At 41.4% G+C, this 19,931-nt stretch overlaps 1 protein-coding gene across 11 annotated transcripts in view; it reads right to left on the reverse strand.

Annotated features, from left to right (window-relative positions):
- The window catches only part of nrxn2b (neurexin 2b), a 715,289-nt gene that overhangs the window by 42,515 nt on the left and 652,843 nt on the right, over positions 1 to 19,931 (reverse strand). For all 11 annotated transcript variants that reach the window (XM_067579159.1, XM_067579157.1, XM_067579160.1 and 8 more), the window contains one exon: positions 6,992 to 7,163. In XM_067579159.1, the coding sequence (XP_067435260.1) occupies positions 6,992 to 7,163 (172 nt within the window). The remainder of the gene's footprint in view (positions 1 to 6,991; positions 7,164 to 19,931) is intronic.

Genomic DNA, 19,931 nt, shown 5'->3' on the forward strand with positions numbered 1-19,931 from the left:
CGTTACTACACCCCCACCCGCTGCCACTTCCTCCGTCTTATTCTACTCAACTGCAGCTCAGTCAGAAACTAAAGCAAAGTGACAGTTTCTTAATAGATCTACTGCCTGTAAATACTGGCAAGTGAGAATGAAACAGAGTAAGTGAGGAAGAAAGATGGCGCACTGTGTGCTCTCATTGGTCATAATGACACTGTTATGAGGCAGCAAAATATGGTAATCACAGCCAATACACTGCAATGGTGACAATATAACTACGGTTGTAAAATGTATAATGATTATCCAAAGCTCAGGGGGACCGCAATGAAGTCAAAATGCCAAGTGTGGTATTAACCCTCAGGAAATGGATGGATTTTACCACAAGCTCCCATCTTACCGTAATGTCATAATTTACTGTGGCAAATGACTATAATCACAAAAAGAGTCAATGTGAGGCGATTTTCAAAGAGAGATGACAATGAGATGATGGGGGAGTGTATGACAAAGCAGAGAGAGAGAGAGATAGGTAGGCATTCATACAACAACACCTCCGTACACACTCCCAGGAGCACACATATCCTCAAACAAATGCTACAGTTCTTCTCTGTTGCTTTGGCACATTTCTCAAAACAGTTTTAAATTTATCAGCAATGAAGATGCATTTCTCAAAACAGCTCATATGTGCAGCAAAACACTATAGTTAACCAGCAAATGGTGTAACTCACCAAAACTTTGAATTCATTTCAAAATTAAGTTACTGTGTCAAAGTCACTGCCACCAAAATGACACATTTCTGTGACATAGTGTAACACCAAGGTGGTCAAAATGCTCAGATGTTTTGTCAGAAAGACAGTGGACTCTAGAAGTGTGAAGTCTTGTCCGACATGTTTTCACTGACACTGAATGCCTAGTGCACCAGACTGTTATTTTTCTATATTTTCTATAGCGAACTGACTGCTATTCTTTATCAAAGTGAATACTCTTTAGACACTGATTTCATGAGTACAAGGTTTCACATTCCACTTTGTAAAGCAAAAGAGCACTTAGATGTGCATGTAGTGTGAGGAAAAACAATTTCATTTTCCTGCAATGATCACACAACACAGTACAATACAGTAAACAGACAACAGAAACAAAACACAGGCCTACTATATTCAGCAGTATAGTGAACAAATACAGTGACAGTGCTGGGAATCATCCTGTCGCTCCTGTCTGTTGGCCACAGATTCTCATCAACCTCACACCTTATGTTCTCCTTTGCAATGCCGCAACCATCCTCATCACACTTCTGCTGTTATGTCATCACAAGCTGCATCCATTGCAGCTTGTGATGACAATGGTCGATGATCGTATATTTACACCTCTACTTTACACGTACGTTGCCCCCGTCCCCGTCTGAGCAGGCGCCTCCATGTTCACAAACTGTAGTAACTCTGTTGCCCTCAAACTCTAACTGTATTTTACAAAACTCATATTCATGACTTACACCTGTAAGCTAGCTGGACAGCATGTGTCATATGGGGCTAGAACAGCGAAGGTTAGATTTTGGCATTGAAAATAAAATTTGGCATTGAAAACACAACCTGAACTGAAAAGGGAAACATTGGCATTGAAACACTTGTATTGGAAAAAGTTGTATTGGTAGTGAAAACCAGTTCCACTGAAAAATAAAACACAAGCATTAAAGAATGACAGTCATACAATCTTATTCTAGTTTAATATTTTTTCATTATGATGTGTTTTTCAATGTCAATCTGCAGATTTTTTCTTCATGTCTATCTTTTTTCAGTGACAGTTTTTTTTTCCAGTGTCACTGGTTTTCAGTGCCAATACAACTTTTTCCAATACAAGTGTTTCAATGCCAATGTTTCCTTTTTCAGTTCAGGTTTATTTTTCTATGCCAAATTTTATTTTCAATGCCAAAATTTAACTGTCACTCTTCTTGCCCCAATAGTGCCATTGATTGATCTACGATGTGAGAAACTCCCTATTCGTAAGTGAAGTTCAAGTTTCACTTGGCAACCAGTTTATCAGTTTGGCAGACTTTATTCTTTATCAATTTAACATGAAACATGGGCTTGGATTTTGACAATTAGATGGACTATTCTGCATGAGATGACTTACACAATGAAAGAAGTCTAACATTTTTGAGAATAAAACTATTCCACCGGGAAGAAAACAATCTATTTTGATCACAAAGACCTACAATCAACAATTGTTAAAAATTGTAGACGATTGTACTCACTCATTTGCCTAAATGTGCTAAAACGTTTGCAAATGGTAACAAAAATGGGAAATGCTCTTTCTGCTGTGCACAAGTAACAAAATGTTATGAAGAATTTCACATATTGTTTCGACGACTTCAACTGTTATTCGAGAATTGAGCCAAAGCAACTGAGAAAAACTGTAATATACAGTATCTAAACAGAAAAGTGAGTATACACAGACAACCACTTAACCACACACACACACCTCACAAAGACATACACACACGCCTCCCTTCACCACTCAGGAACATTTTCTCCCATGAAGCTTTCTTTCTTTCTTCTAGTCGGATTCTTTTGGAAGCAGCAGCTGCTGGAAGGGCGGCCGTCTCCTTCTAAGAGGGGGATTAATGCTGTAGCAGGCCCCCACTCGCTAAATCTGACCTCCCCTTTGAGTGTGTGAACATCATGATCAGTTAGGGGGTGAGGAAGAGGGGGTGAGAGAGCTGGAGAGCTGGGAGAGGAAAAAGGTAAGAGGGAAAAAGGACGAGAATTGAGGAAAATTTCAAGATGGCGATCTAATAATTTTGGACTGATGTTGCTAGTAGTGGACTGTTGATGGATATATAGGAACACAGTATTGACTGAACCTATGTTTACTTAGTTTGCAAAAGGTTATTTAAGTCTCCAATGAAAGTTTGAGAAATCCTTTATACAAATGAAAATCTAAGGTAAAAGCGGTTGCACTGCACAATTAGCAATTGATTGCAGAGATCACAGTGCAAAATCAAAACAGGGATTAATGCAGAGAACCACAGACTTAGTAATTAATTAAGTATCAAAATCAGATTGTTATAATAAGCCTGTGTAACTTTGGCTGAGCTGCAGCCACTGTGGCCAAAAGCTGCAATTATGAGATAATCTTAAATGTAGTGAAACAGTAATGGAATCAGAGAAGAGTCTCAGAGAGACTCAGTAATATCAGTTACTGTTCATGGCAATATCAGTCTACAGTTAGCTAACATTAGCTACTGGACCAAGTGAGGCCATAGCAACAAATCTATTGCACTGGGTAAAGAGATGTTTTTACTGCATATAAATTCAACAGTTTTATTTGTCAGAGTAACAATGTGTCATTTCTTCTTTCAAAAGCTACATAGCCTTGTTTTAAGTAAGAAGCTGTGAGGTTATTGAGAAAGAAGAACCCCTGACGCAAAGCAGAGGTTGGTTTTCTTCTGTATTGTGTATTAAGTTTTGATAACTGCATGGGTCAGGGTGGATCCCAAGTAAGTGTTTTTTGCTCAGATTCTGTAACAAATGTTCTCCAAAACAATCTTCCTTGGAATAAAAGTTGCTCTACGACTAATAAGAAGAAGCTCTAGCCTGGTCACAGCTCAAACTGGCAGCGGTTCAGCTATGAATTTTAATTTAGAACACTGATGAGGCTGCAATGTCCTAGCTGTGTGTTTATCTGAATAACAACACACCCGTCAGCCAATCAGAACTGAATATTCTTCAGGGCAATGGTATAAAATTGTAAATAAACCATTTCAGACTAAACAATTATCCACATCAGATCTGCTACCTTTCTCACAGCAGATGACCAGTAAATAAAGGGAATCGGGTGTGAAATTGTACAATTATAGTCCGTATGGCGCTGCTGGTAACACCTGCCTGTTTATCTGTGGCCAGGTTGAGGTGCTCAGTGTGTCACAGGGATGTTTTCTATTGAGTCTGCCATTTTGGAAATGTGGGAGGTGGGGTGGGCCAATAACTGTTGCTGCAGGATCCACCGGGGATACCTGACATACTGGATTAGCTGGCCGTGCACTCCTCTGACACTTTTTGTCTGCTCTCTGTCCATCAAATGCATACATGCACACACACACACAGACACACACACACAGGATGCACTTTGTCATGCACGCAGATGGATGTGTGCACTCTCACACGTAGAATCAGACACGGGCCAAAACACCCATAGACACACAGTCCCTGAGGACTACAAACATCACTTCTTGGGACATCAGGAGACGTGTTGTTTTGCTGTTGAATGTGCCTGACCCGTGACGACCATGTTTGCTGTCAACATCCTGTCTCTCCAAATCATCACCTTGCAGTGGCCTTCTGTTTATAAGCCTGCTGCTGGCAAGCCCAGCTTCACATGGAAACTATTCTGAATCTAACAAATGTTTTGGACACTAATTATACTGTGCTTAAATATGTGTGTGTGTGTGTCAGAAAAAGATACAGAAAGATATCCCGTTGTTGCCTTTCTAATGAGGGATGACAGATTTACATTCTCTCTTTTATTTCTACTTGTCCTTGTCCTTCTCCTCTGGGATCTTTTGCATTTCTTGGGCCGTGGTCTACAAGAAAAGAAATCCCACAAGCAACTCTGTATGCACAAGTATAAAATAGGGCTCAAAACTGCAATGCCATCCCAATGAGACTGCCTGATGTGGGTCACAGCAGTCCCTTTGGGGAAGGAGATTTCACAGGAAACTGTGCTTCCTTGTTTTGTTTGAGGAACCAGACAAATGTGGCACCTGTAACACCTCACAGTGGGCCCCATTGGAGGCATCATTCATGACAACTTGTTCTACTTTCCTCTAAATCTGGCAACATGGACATTTTAAGCTGTTTTCGGTGTTCCATAGGGACAACATGACTATGATATTGTATAATAGACGCATCAAGAAAATAAAGTAGGTTTGAACGCGTTCCAATATAGTGAGTATTTTGTCCCGTTTAAAGAATCAGAAGATGGTTTAATCTGGGTCACAGGGACTTGTTTCAGCGAGGGAGCTCCCCCCTTTTTCTTTCTCCTCTCTACAAAATAAAACCTCACCCTTTCACACACCTCCTGTCTCAGGAAGTTGTCATCCTCACAACCCCCATTCATCCCCAACTCACTCTCTCCCTTACGTATTCCTCCGCCCTTTTGTGCCTCAGCCTCATCTGAGGTTTTGCTTTCCTAATGTGTAACATCTCTGTTTCCCCAGGACGCCGCCCCACCAGACGATGACGACTGGAACCTTCAAAGCGGGTGCCGGAGCCTTCAAAGCCGGTGCCCAAAAATAGTTTGAGTGTATCTAGCTCACATAAATGAATCAAAGTAAATGAATCAAAGCTACTCTACACACCAACCTGCTAGTCTCCCCCCTCATCCATTTCCTTCCCTTAGTCTCCATAACCTCAAACTTCAGACGGGCTCCAGCCCCCAAGTAAGTAAACTAACAAACAACAACAAAATAACACTCTTCAATTCTTGATCAGCAGAGGAAAAGGAAAGCAATGTTTGACGAAGACAACAGCGGCGGTAAGGAGGGCGGAAGGAAAGAGGAATAAAAAGAATACAATATGGGCGCCTTAATGTTTCTTTAAGACACAAAACACAGACTTGGATGATGACACTCACTTGCCAATGTTAACAGGCTGCTCTGCTGTTATTTTCTGAGTGGTTAGTGCTATTGTTAGATGGAGGCTCTTCTTTGGAGCATGTGCTGTTGTGAAAAGGGCTGCATTTCCATCATAATAACAACTGAAAAGAGTGAACTGTCACAGGGCGCTTCCTCTTCTGGCTGTGATGCATGCCCCTCAGAACGGCCTCGCTGTGCTGATGGATGAGCAAGAGAATACGCTTTTCTCAATGCCAAAACAAAGCCTCAAAATATGGGATCACTGCTGTGACAGAGGATGTCGGAGTCCCATTGCTCTATATGCCAACTATAGTAAATATCATGGCCACATTAGCAGCACTCTCCTTCCTGTTTGAAACAATGACCATACCTGATTTCAGATAACGCAGATGGAAGGCATTGACGTCAGCGAGGATGGTGATTTACAAGTCGGACAGGATCAATGTAGAATCAAAACACTGGTGATTCATGAATGTACCAGTGACTCAAGGCTTTTAAAAAAACACCTATTTTTGTATTTACTTTATTAGTTCTTCATGTGATCATTAATATCTACCATTGGCAGGCAGACAGCCTGGCTTAACCTGGTGTTTAACAAATGCAAACTCATGTTGGGAACACAAAATGTCTTCCTTTGAACAACAATGAACAAAGGGGAAACACAATGGAGAGAGAAATTAAGAGAGAGCTTCAGCATAACCAAAATAGCCTTATAATTCAGGCCGAAATAGAATACCATGATTATGGTTAAACAAGCGGGGGAATTAGCACACTCCCAGCAGTGACTCATCGGATGCTTGCCCTCCTTTAGAGTCTGTGTGTGTAATGATGCTGCGTCCCTGTTTATCTTGGAGTCGAGGCATGACTTATAAACACCTCCACGTACTTTCCCAGCATGAAGTATCCTCCCACTGTACGCTGCCCAAAACCCAAGCGCACAAACCATACCTGGCTGGCATATTCACATTTTGCTGGCCTGGATTCAACGCTGGCTTTCACAGTGCCAGGAGCTACAATGGTAGACTAACTGCAGTGAGCTGGATGCTCTTAGATGGGAGATTGCTTGCCTCAGGAAGGGTGCTTGGCTCTTCCTGCCTTTCAGACTAGAACCTGGCTTAATCACCTAGAATAATGCAGACACGCTCTAAATATGAATGTCATGATAAATAAACCAGAACCCTCACAGAATGTTCTATAAAAATCACTTTCAGTGGCACATGGGAGGCTGAATTAATGAATAGTAATTATTTTCCAAAGCTTCTTCTTTCTCTCTCCACTGTGTTTACCACACGATTCAATACTATGAAGGCACTACCCTATTAATGTTACCTTCCCCCCTCCCTCCCTCCCTCCCTCTCTAAGTCCCAAGATCAGGGCCCATGCTCCTACCTGAAGGGAAACGTTCGATGACAGGCTGGTTGTCCACCTGTAGTGTGGCATTGCCACCGCTGCGTGTGAATCGCACCACATGGTATTTGCCGTCGCTCACCATCACCGCGCTCTCCTCGATGATTATGTCGTCCGTTCCCACGTTGAAGATCACGCCGATCTTTCCCCTTTCCTATGGACAGAGAAGGACGAAGAACACTGTGAGAACAATACACCAGCACAGAGAAAAAACAAGTATTCACAAGTGCATTTCAGACTAAGTTCACAGCTCCACATTTGTTACCTTTTAAAGAACCAGTTTGTAAGATTTAGAGGGCTCTATTGGCAGAAATGGAATATTCATAAGTATGTATTAATTAGTGTATAATCCCATGAAAATAAGAATCACTGTGTTCGTTAGCTTAGAATGAGTGCTTTGTATGAACATGGAGCCCACCATGTTTCTACAGAACGGACAAACTAAACACTGGCTCTAGAGAGAGCCTTTCGTGTTTTTGGCGGTTCATGGCCACTGTAGGCTCTCCTACATGCTTGGAAAGGAGGGGTTGAGGGGAGGGGTATTCAGTTGGTTGCAATCTGTCACCTCACTAGTAGATGCCACTAAATCCTAAACACCGCACCTTTAAGCTCTGAAACTTTAATTTCCTGGAAAAAAATATTTTTTGGACCTGGGTGTAAACAGAAAGTCCAACTAAGTCATTGTATGTTTTTCAACTCTGCCCATGCTATCAGACCAACCTGCCTTTCTCTCCATAACTAACTGTTCCTCACTGTCTAATGTCCTTTCCCAACAACTGCTTCAAAAGAAAAAACACATCAAGGAAGTTTGATACCAATTCATGAATTAATAACAACAATCTTCCTTTCATAATAGATCAAACTTTGTACAGATATTCAAGGTTCCCAAAGAATGAAGCCCACTGACTTTGGTGATCTCCTGACTTTTCCTTTAACGCCACCAAGAGGTTAACATTTGTGGTTTTGAGAGAAATGTGTCGACATCTATTGGATGCACCGCCATTAAATTTGGTGCTCACTTTCATGCTCCCCTCAGGATGAACTGTGATAACTTTGGTGATCCCTTAACTTTTAATGTAGCACCATCATCTGTTCAAAATTTCAATTTGTCCAACTTTGGTTTGTGATCAAATATCTGCTAAACTAATGACATCCCCATCAGCCTGAGCTGTACTTTGTCTTTAGTGCTTATTAGCAAATGTTAGCATGCTAGCATGTTAAACTAAGATAGTGAACACGGTAAACATTTCACCTGCTGTCAGCCCAAGTACAGTGTAACAGAGACACTAGCATGGCTGTAGACTCAGTGTTGTTTCATTATCAGAGTCTCTTTAAAATTTCAGAAGTAACAGAGCACTTTTTTAATATTGAAGGTTTTGGAAGAAGATTCTAGTAAGTCCATTTAGACAACAACGTGCCTATGTTTGTGAATGCAATACACTGAAGCAATCTAATAGTCAGTCAAACAGTACTGTCACACTACAATGCAATACAATTACATTACAGCGATTGATTGAGGAGCTGTATAAGTGGCATTCCTGGCAAAAATCAAAAAATATTTTCTTTGAGTCACCAAAAAGGCCCTCATTGCCTGTATTGTGATGATGCTTTGAGGCTGAAAAAGAACAAGAGTACTTGTTGAGGACTCAGGCACCTTTAGTATTCATCAACCCGGTGACCCCCTCCCCTCTCCCATCTATTAGTGTTGACAGCCGCCCACTGCTTCGAGTTTATTACAGTCAACCGCCTACTCTACTCTCATCTCCCGCCATCTCTCTCCTCTCCCTCTGTGGTTCCTGTCCTCAGTCCCAGGAAAGGTCAAAGTCATTTACAGAGTTACAGTCTGCCAGAGAGGCATAGCACAAGGGTGAGAGAGAGAGAGAAACAGACAGAGTACATACCAGACAGCACCATTACAGACAAATTCTCTGTTTGGCAATAAATCTAGTGTTACAGTTGTGTTCTGCACTGCCATCAGATCCCAGGCAGTAACTGCCCTGCTGTCCATACCACTGGCAGGAACACTTCCTGGGTGTCACTAGAGGTCACGCTCATTTGCAGACGGGGTCACTTTTGCAACGCTGCTATCTTCCCACTGCAGCCATGCGTCCAGGACAACTTCATCGATTCCATTGTCTCATTAGCTATGTGCATTTATTCTGCCACTTTTCATATGCCGAGATATTCAGAGGTGAGCGTGTGGCTTTAGCTTGCAGCAGTTTTCCATTATTCATGGCTGATTAAGTATTTAAAAAAGGAAAATAAACCACCCTAATGTTAACAGAACTTAAAATAGCAAGTTAATTGAGTAAATAAGTGCAGAGGTTGTACAGTAAGTTAATGAGTGGAATAATCACAGCCAAATTTATGTGCATCCTAACCACTCTTTGGTGCTGTATAAAGTAGTTACCGTATTCAGCCAAGGCCATAGTATTGCCATGCACTGATGACAGAGGAGATTAGGGTATTAATTGAGCATGCTCAAATTGCGGTTCATGTGGAAGTGCTGGTGGCCATGATTAATGCCGTAGAGGGATCAACAGAAAAGACACAGTTGAACAGTCAGAATAAACAATGCACTCTGAGTCAATGTGGACATGTAACAGGAAATGGACACAGTTGAGCGCTCTCCATGAAGATCAGAACTAAGTTAGACTTGGATGAGTTTCTAAGAGTGGAGCTTGATGGACTGCTCAACAAATGATCTCATTCTGCAAAGAGAGCTGAGCGTCTCAAATGGCAAAGTGCTTCCAGCTTCTTGGGCATTTAATCAATTGATTCATGTTATGGACTGACCCTTGCAGTCTTTCTGCCCGCTCTCCCCATGCCTGCCCCAAGACCAATATTGATTCTAAGACATGAATATGAATACTATCAGAGAGAGATTAGTGAGGCACATGTGAATGAAAATTTAATCAAAGCTCTGGCTATTGATACCTTTGAGATACTGCAGCAAGAGAAAAAACAAAATAGAGATAGTGAGTGAAACGCTTTTGGTTAGAGAGGAAATGCCAAGATCATCTCCATTACAGCCCACGCACTAGGAAGCTTAGAATAATCATAACACCTTTGCTTGGTGAATTAATTCAATTTGCCAGGGCAAAGCAGAATGAATCCATGCTATTAGTCTGAAAAGCAGAAGGGAGAGTGAATTTGAGTGATATTTACAGAGAGATTAGCATTTGTGTTCCGCAACATTAGGGTTCTTCCTGGTGCTGAGGGAATGTATTGAGTCCATTACGACGGGAAGCCGCTGGGAACCAGTGCTTTTTTAAAAATGATTTTAGTGTAGTGGTAATGACATTTTAATGGCCATTTCCCTTAAGCGAACATATCTCTGGAAACAGAAGGAAAAAAAAAACTCTGAATGACTGGAAGCAGTCAAGCCTGCAACATTGAAATGAAGGGACTGGTAGGTAACTGACAATAAGCCCTGGCTGCTCTTTAAACACCACAGCTTCTAAACTACTGCTTAGCAGCCCTTAATCTGCTGCAGCTGTCGGCTAATGTCATGAATAAGAATGCAACGTTTTTGCTCTTTTATCCAAACGTTGGCTCATCTTCATTTTCTGTCTGTGGGTCAATCAGTGGTGTAGGTAGGGGGTCCACTGCGGACCAGAGGCAAAGAGCTCTGCTTTATGATACATTTTCAATTATATCCCATTAAAACCTCAAGTGCCTGGGGAAGACAGCATCTCTTTGAGTTACTGAGTTCAATTAAACAATATTCAGTGGTGGGAGGTTGAGGGAAATGCTTTGGGTTTCGTTTCTTCAAGGAAGGTTTCATCTGATGAGAACACAACACTAGTTAAGAAAAACTCAACATTTTTCTACTTGAATATCTTTATTATTACTCAAGCACAAACCTGCTGTCCTTGTCAAATATCTCAGATCTCAGTACAACAAAAAAAGATGTTTTTGCAGAGCAGAAACTGCTGATCAGCTTCTCACACAACAGTAAGTGGAGGATAGAATTTATCTGCCAAAAAAATAAAAAAAAGTTTGTGTAATCTTCTCATTAGGGTCTCTCCTTCCTTTTTTTCTGAAAGACAAAGAAATTGCCTTTGGAATTCTGTGCAGCAGCCACAGACGAGAAAGAGAGCAGTGCTGGAATATGGAGAGCATTTTCCATCTGAAATATTTCAACATGACCTTGCAGAGTGCGGGAGCGCATCGAGGTAAACGCTGCTGGCGAGAGCGGAATGTGAATGAGGGACTCCAGAACGAGGCTGCAGTCGGCGTGTGTGTATCAGGGTTATCAGGCAGCCTCAGAGAGCTCTCCCTGATCACGCTGAGCAGAAAAGGAAAAGGGAGAGGAGGAGGAGGAGGAGCAAGGGGCAGAGAGAAACACTGCGTGATAAAAGGACAGAGGGAACCTTGATGATCCTCCAGGGCCTCAAGGTGCTTTGAGATCAAAGCTCCTTTTGAAGATGTCAAGATTTCGTTCTCTCCGTTACACACAGTGGTAGTCAATTAAGAAGGGGGAGAAAAGACAAAGGGGGAATACGAATGCATTTTTGAGGGATTTGTTTCTTGATTTCATTTCTTTATAGGCAGAAGACAGCTTAATCATGATGCTCTTTTTCTGAAACACCCCCTACAGCTTCTCCTCCACACACATCTACTTGATCTATTTGCATTTCCTCAATGTGTTCCTGCATTTCCCTCTTAGATCTGATACATAAGTGCCAAACAGGCGAATTAGAAAGAGAAAAACAACAGAGAAACAACAGAGCTGCTACTGCTGGTGGATTCAGCAAGACTCTGACAGATACAGCTGCACTTTGCATTTTGCTTTATCAACAGGCTTCAAGAAATGGTCTAGAAAAAAAAACAGCGGCTGACCAGTTCAGGAATTTGCTGATGCTGATGATTTGGTTTGACGGATTTCATATTAATAGTCCCCTGGGTGGTGGAAATGCAAACTATTCATCAGCTTCTTACTCATTTCCCCAATAATGATCTATCACAGCCTGTATCTGCCTTAGCCTAACTTGACACAGCAGTGTAAGTATGCAGAGCTGCAGTATTTATTAGCTTATGAATCAGCCAGTGGAGCAGCATGGAGAGAAATGACTGATAAATAGATTTTTACTAGATGCCCGACGAAAAGCAATCAGTTTTTTTTAAATTTTTTTTTTACCCTTTTTCTATGGGCACGCACACACATCTGACACTTCCAACTGGTGTAAGGCAGCTTAATATTTCATAGTGTAGCAGCTTGAGCAAGCATTTCCACTTATATCCCAGCTCTCTGCATTAAACTTACATTTTACGTGCTCAGTTACAGATTAATATTGAGGAATATTATTGTAACTTATCCCACTGAGCCTGCTATAGCCTCATATGGTATCTCTGCATCTCCCTTTAGAGGGTAATTCTGGCTCTGTACAGATAATCAGCTTGTCAACATGTATGCATAATGCCTGCGAGAGGAGATCGGCTGTGGAATCTGCTACATGGAGAACAGTATAGTGGGGCTAATCTTCCACTCTGAAACTGCAGCGTTATGTAAGAAGAAATAGGCTGTTGCATAACATGTAGACTCCTCGTCGACTAAATCACCCACTGTCCGTTCACTTAACGTCTTCAGAGTGTCTGTGAGAGCAAGAGGAGGAGACTGAAGGCAAACAGCCATTTTGGATCAGGAATACTGTTATCTAGTCCTCCAATTTCCTCCCCTCTCATCACTTAAAGTTACAAAGGGCTCATACATAAAGAGGAAATGCAGACGGAGCAGCATGTGTGTCATTTTGGATTTAGGGGAAAAAGAGGACGGCGGCGACAAAACATTCACTTTGCGGGAGAGGATATGCTTGGTTTCATTTACCACACCTTCACTCTGTTTCTGCTCAGCCAACTCATTTGTATGTGTTTGCTGTGATCTCAGGCAGTCACCTTGGGGAAGTTGCCCCCCATCTCCTCATCTTAATAGCACTTTATCTCGCCTTCCCTACAGCCATCCCCCCCCTCTCCACTCTTTCTTTTCATTCCCTCTCTCCAGCGACTGTGGTCACAGCTATTTGTTCTTTCCTGCTCTGAAAATGACGAGCGGCCGCTCTAACGGAGAATCACATCTCATTGAAAAATCGATGAGTTAGACAGATGCGGTGTGGGTGTGTGTGTGCATGCGTCTGTATCTGAATCTCACATCCGAGTATGACTCACACAGGGCTTGCCCATTTGTCCCGGAGTACATACACACGGGCAGTGAGCCAAAATACTGCAGAGAGAAGCAACATTTAAGCTAAAGAAAGGCGTGAGGGAAAAATAAATCAACGCAAGCATCATCTTCTATAATCCTGATTATGTTGTCAGCTAGCGCCAAAACTCGTCTTTCACTTTGTGTCAGTCTCCGATCTCAGAAAAACAACACATAGACAGACATATTAACACAATATACACACAAACACACTCTAAGTTGATTCTAGGATGATGTGTACCACTGGGGCTGTTGATGGATGATGTCCTTCAGCTCAATGACCATCAGACGTGTAGGTTTGAATCCCGCCTAACCTACCCACTCTCACACACACAGTTATATGCAAACATGGGAACGTCCTTGAGCGAGGTTACGCTGAGCCCCGCCACACACCACCGCCTTGTTTACAAAGCTTCAGAAAACTGATGGACACACACACACACAGGATTTATGTATGCACTTTCCTATTGGCTGGTATCCAACTGATCATATACAGCTGAAGTGGGGTGTAGCTGCTTTGTGTCTGACTTTTTGTCTGGATGTACAGTATTTTATATTGTTGTGGGACACATTTAAGCAATAAAATAAAAATGTAAAAACTCCATGCTAATATGTGTCCTTGTGAAGATGGTGATGCAGTGACCACTTGAGGTCATGTGACACAACTAATAACCTTGCTTCCCTCAAAAGTCAGCACTGTCAAAAGATATTTTGCAATTAGTCAGTGGGGCAAATGTGGGTGTCAGATCAGGGATGAAATCTACATGAAAGCTTTGCAGTGCTTAAAACATTAACATTGCCAATGTGTTAGAGCAACATTAGCATTCATTCAGGTGTGCTTCTGGTCACTTGACAAGTGTAAATCCAATATTCACAATCCCTTTAGCTCTGGTTTCTACCAACTTCCCTATGTTCACCAGCTAGCCACTAGCTTTGTCTGTCAGCCATTTAGAGTTGATCAGGAAGTGGACAGTAGGTTTATTAGAACTTTTTTTGCCTAAAACAGTTGCAGCTGTAAATGAAGCTGATGAGACTGAGAGATTTAATCAAAACAGTAAAGTTGCAGGCCGTAAACCATCATCATAGTCACTGTGGTCATTAGATCAATTTTTCATATAAAATATAATTTAGAGCAGCTTTAATAAATGCTGGTTTGAGTGAGTGCTAAGTGAATCAGTCAACTAGAGAAGGTAGAATTTAACTGTAATTTACAAAGACATGAAAGGCAACAGTGTCCTCCACAAGGACACTTTCATTGCCGCATTATCCGTGGCTATCAAACCTTTGACATTTATGTTTTGCTACAGCTCCGCTAACCACCCTTCCATAAAGTCCAGTCTGTCTTGTCTTACCAGCTTTCACAGTCGAGAAGTTCTCCCCCTCTTATAAAAGTGAGACATAAACTTAAAACATCCATCAGGAGTTGCCAGTCTGCCTTTCAGTGCCTTATCATAGCAAAAATGAACAAATCTAAGAGGCGGTATTGAGGGAATATGCCACCTTAGTGTGAAAATACAGTCATCATTTACATCTCAGACTCTCCTTCTGCCAAGAGATATGTTACGACAGATTACATTTATCAAGATACACAAGTAAAACCTGAACATTTCAAAGAGCAAAGATGTTTCATGTCAAGCGGCTCGTCAAGTCGCTACCCAGCGATGGATGGAGGATGGAGGAGATGAAGTGGAGAGAAGAACAATACACGCACCGGTATGGAAGAACGGAGAAAAACGTGGTGATAGAAGGATATGACGAAGGAATTACAAAGACAAATAAACATTGAACAGAGGGAAGCAGGTTACCAGAGGAAGAAATGGTAAGAAAGAGGAGAATGAAGGGTAGGGAGCCATGATGCTGGAGCTGCGGGGGTGTATTCCTTGAGGCAAAAAGCCAGAAAAGAATCTCTGTTACTGTGGCGGTAGAAATCGATGTCCATCCGCCCACTCTTCATCCTTTAACCAAAAGGATTGGTAGGCCCAGACACAAGTAGATATTTGGGTGACTTAATGTGGGATAAAGAGGCTTACAAGATCTATAAGTTCCCTATCCGCGTTCTTTTATCCTTTTCTTTTATATTCAATTATCCTTTTCCTTTATCAGCTCTCCATAATCCTTAATCAGTTCACTAAACGCTAATATATGGCAATAATTCCTGCATCTTCCCCCAAACCTGCTTATATTGACTACCTATTTAGGGATAAAGTGGAGCAATGACTGATGACTAACATGACATTTTATCAGTGTTATAGGAGTATTAGAAACAACCAGGATTCAGTCCTGCGTCTTACTTTATTTTGATGACTTCAAATTTGTGGCAATTCTGCTCTTTGTTGCCCAATAAAACGATAAAAGCTTCAAAATTCATTCCCGATTTTCCTCTGCATTGTCCGGCTAGTGCCTCACCTTCAAATGTCCTCCATTATCATTTCTCTCACTTTGGCTTTTTACCTTTCCTATGCCTTTTCTCCTTTTTCTCAATTTTCTAATCTGTCTGCCCTCATCACCAGCTCTTTCACTCCCCAGAGGCTCATTACTGTGTTGACTGGAGTTGCTAACATGGATTTGGTAGAATCCAATTGATCCACACTCTCTTGTGAGTGATCTGAGAGAAAGAGTTGATAGTCAGAGTGAATTCTGTGGCTCGGGAGAAAGGTGCATCAAGTCAAAAATAAGATAGGTAGATCATTCTCGACTGCCAGCATAAATCTCGTCAGCAAACTGTGAAATGAGATAGCTGAGTGCTTGAATATTGGACTTAATCTGCCTGTTGTTTAGCAGCTTTGTGCAATAATAATCCTTTCTGACATTGTATGGGTTAATTCTGTGGCACAGTGTTAAATTTATGTCTTACTTGTGGATGGAATAAGGCCAAAAAATTATGAATGCATGAATAAATTATCATCACTGTGCTATTTACCCTGATTAAGGCATGAACCTTGACAATAAAGGCTAATATATTGGAGATACACATGGCCTGAAAGAGTAATACAATAATTTGTTAAGATGTTCTTCAAGTACTTTCTTAATCCCTAAATGCTGATTAACATTTTATTTCAGTCTAACATTATGCTCCAAAACAAATCTAAATAGTACCACGGGTAAAATGCTGCTTTTGTGACCTAAACAAAGTGCTGCATTTGACTTCATCCGAGCCTGTTGAAAAATTTACACAGTAGTTTTTCAACCTCGGTATGAGGTCTTCAAGGGTGCAAAATGTTGGCACAGAACCCAAACAGGTCTTTGGTAAACCTACCAATGTGTATAAATCAATAAGAAGAACACAGCAGAGGATAGTCAGACATTGTTCAAAATACACTTAGACCTGATCCAAAATACGGTCACACTGATCAGACCCAAATAGAGAAAGAGCATCAACACTGTCAGCACCATGATGCTCCACCATTTAACAAGCAGGCACCTTTGAAAAAAGAAGCAACACACACTTTTTTCCTGCAATGATTACAGTATGATGCACCACATGATCAGGGAGTCTACTTGGATCCACTTGTGTAGTACACACAGACCAGAGATCCACAGCAATAGAACGAATTCCTACCCAAACATGATTCGACTGAATATAATTTGGGCGTGGCCTGACTTGAGTCATCAGTCTGGTCTGAGTACAGAGTGGAGCTGTGAAAACCTCTACCCACAAGTTAACCCAAAGTTATCTGGTCAATAATGCCATGTGATAAATTTATTTCAGAATGGATTGTTTCATATCACTTCACCATCTAGTGTGGATATCAAAGCAAAAAGGCTTCAAGTTGCAGGCTTTGCAAACATTCCAAATTCAAGTTTATTTGGAGAACATTACCATTGTAAGTCATGATCTTTGTTTTGTATGTTGCATTATGTTCATAAATGTTGATGCATTTAAATGGGACATTACTGACTATATGACCTGAGTGAACACGATATGAGCCAGTTTGGTAGAGCAAAGTAGCAAGTAGAAAGCAAAAAAAAATCTTTTTGATGTTTTAACACTTTCACTGCATGACTTTGTGTGTAGCTATGAGTGAGATATGTGTATTCATGTTTATTTTAGTGTGCGTGTTTGTGTGTGTACTGGAGCGGCCAGAGCCTCGCTGTTGAGGAGAGGCGAGGCAGGCAGCTGGCCGAAATTGAAGGGAATGACTGTGACCTTTGGACAAAATCAAGAGCAAAGTGTTTTCTATCTCCATTGTTTTCTCCACTCGTCTCCACTTTCCATCCTCGCTGCCTCATTTTCCTTCCCTCACTCTATCTCTTTCCCTTCTCAGCACTGCAGAGCAGAGCTGCAAAGAAAAAAAAACAGCATGAATCTGTTTTCTGTTTTATTTCGTTCCCCTTCTTTCCTCCTCTTTGGTTCCAAACCTCCTTCAATTGAAAACAGTGATGGTACATATTGTACAGTCTGGGGTTTGGACAGACTTAAACAGTGCACCATTCCTGGCGTGATAAAGAAAAACACTCTGAAAGCAAGAGCTGCAAAATAAGTGCCACACTGTGCTTCCATCAAAAGACCTGAAGTAGACATATGCCATAAAATGTAGTAGTATGAAAAGCTATGCAGAAATCATTGATACAAGACATACTCCTAAGTATGTTCTGACAGTAAAAAGAGTCTCTTTTGATTTGGGCTGCAGACTGTCGGATGATTGATCAGATTGCCCTCTTTCCATCTCCTACTTTCTCTTACTCTCTTTATTTTCTGCCATAATTTGGTCTCTGTACAATTCCTCTTTCCCGACTTTTGCGTCTCTCCATCTGTTACCCTGATAACTCTCTGTCTCAAACAGTTTCTCTCCCATTTATCCTCTACCTTCCCCCCCTCCCTGCTCTCTTTTTGGCTTTTAGTCTCTGCAGGCAGGGTGTGAGGTTGAAGCCCAGTAGAGAAGAACGGTTGCCAAGCACACTGGCTAATATTTGCCCTGTGCTAAACTGAGCAAACATGGATAAAGCGAACACAATCTCTTTCTCTGTCCCTGGCTGTCTGCCTTGTTGTCCTTTCATTCCCTTCCTGTCTTTCCTACGTGGCTGTAGAGCTGACTGCTGTTAACCAACGCACACACTGTGCACATGTTGTGTTCAAGCAAATCACTGAGTGAGGGATAAATCTGATACCATAATCCGTTTCTGGTGTGTGTCTGTCTACATCAGTGTATAGCTTATTAGGTGCACCTGTACAATCTCATGCAATCTAATCCAACAGCCCTGCATTAAACCCTACGATTGTGAAGCTTATAATGTACAGCTCTTGGTAACAGGAATCACATTTATACTGGATGATTATGCCATTAATTTTAGTTGTCTAACCCAAACTATGTCATAACCATAGCTTATATGCCAGAACTATGATCCTTCCCTTCCTTTAACCATACTGTAGGTGCATGGAAGATACTGTAGAGAGCAAGAAAATGAAAAACGTTGGCATTGGACATAAAAAAGAAAGTCGTCTTTGAATGTAATTCAGAATTTGAAAAGTGGTCCAGGATCAACGTTCTTGTCTGGTGATTGTGTTTGTTACTAATCCCCAGGGTTTTTTGTGTGCATATTTTCAATTAGTGCTTAAAAACACTAGAGTCAAAAAAAAAAAAAGCCTGGTGATGATGGAAACTGATTTCTCAAACCTTAATGACATACATCAAAAGATATATGTAACTGCAACGTTCTTGGGTTAAGTCCAAGCAGGGGGGACTTGTTCAGTGTACACGGCACACGTAGCTCAGAATAGACTAATTCAGTCATAGAAACACACAAATACAATCTGAGGTGGGAAGCAGCGATGAGATGCCCGAACAGATCAGCACTGATGGTGCTCGGGTAATGTCGTCATGTCCTTCGCAGTATATTCACCATAAATGTAGTCGATGGAATCAGGCACTGATTCACATTTTATTTGTGCAACATTTCAACAGAAACATTACTATACCAGACACGTTTTCATTCATGTCTATATTCTGTCATTAGGTGGACCAGTCATAACGTGCTATTTCATGACATATCCATGCGTGCCAGGCCACCTTCACCCCCGAGCACCTCTACTGGAGCCAGAGCTGTTGCCTCGGGTTGTTGGACTCACATCTGTCGAGTAATACTGAAGAGCTTGTTCTGTTCATGGCTGCTGAGTGACGGCCCTGGCCATTAGAGCTCTCCAGGCCTAAAATTAATCTGCCTGCTTTTGTGTCCCTTTGGGTTTGTATGATTAATTGACATTTGAGGACACTTAAATCAGAATTTACTTGGAAGTTGTTCTAAGGTATAGGAAACCTGATTTAGAGTCATGGTTCTTCCATATCTGTATATAGGTATACAGGTGATGCATGTTCAAAGCATTTAAAGTTATAGAAAACATCAAATAACAGCTAAAAATCTCATGGCTTAGGTTGCTTTGGCAACAAGCAAACAAGGCAGACACACATACACACTTCTCTAAGGTATCAAGAGGAATCTCACAGCCATCAGGTGTATGTTTGAGCCAGACGAGCCCCCAACAAACAGAACCAGAGTTAGGCTGAAACAAAACAGTTTAACCCAATACAAAACTAAACTGAGTTTGTTTGTGCTGAACAAGCAACTGGCGTACACTTGAGGAATTAGACCTTAATTGTCAGATACACCAAATTGATTCCACAATCTGAACAGAGTGTATTTCACTCTGAGTGTGTACATTTGATTTTCTTGAAAATAAAATGCACTGCACACAAATGTCAACTTTCTTTCTCACTTGGAATA

This window comes from Thunnus thynnus, chromosome 22 (genome assembly GCF_963924715.1).
Source record: "Thunnus thynnus chromosome 22, fThuThy2.1, whole genome shotgun sequence".
In the NCBI taxonomy this organism is placed as follows: domain Eukaryota; kingdom Metazoa; phylum Chordata; class Actinopteri; order Scombriformes; family Scombridae; genus Thunnus; species Thunnus thynnus.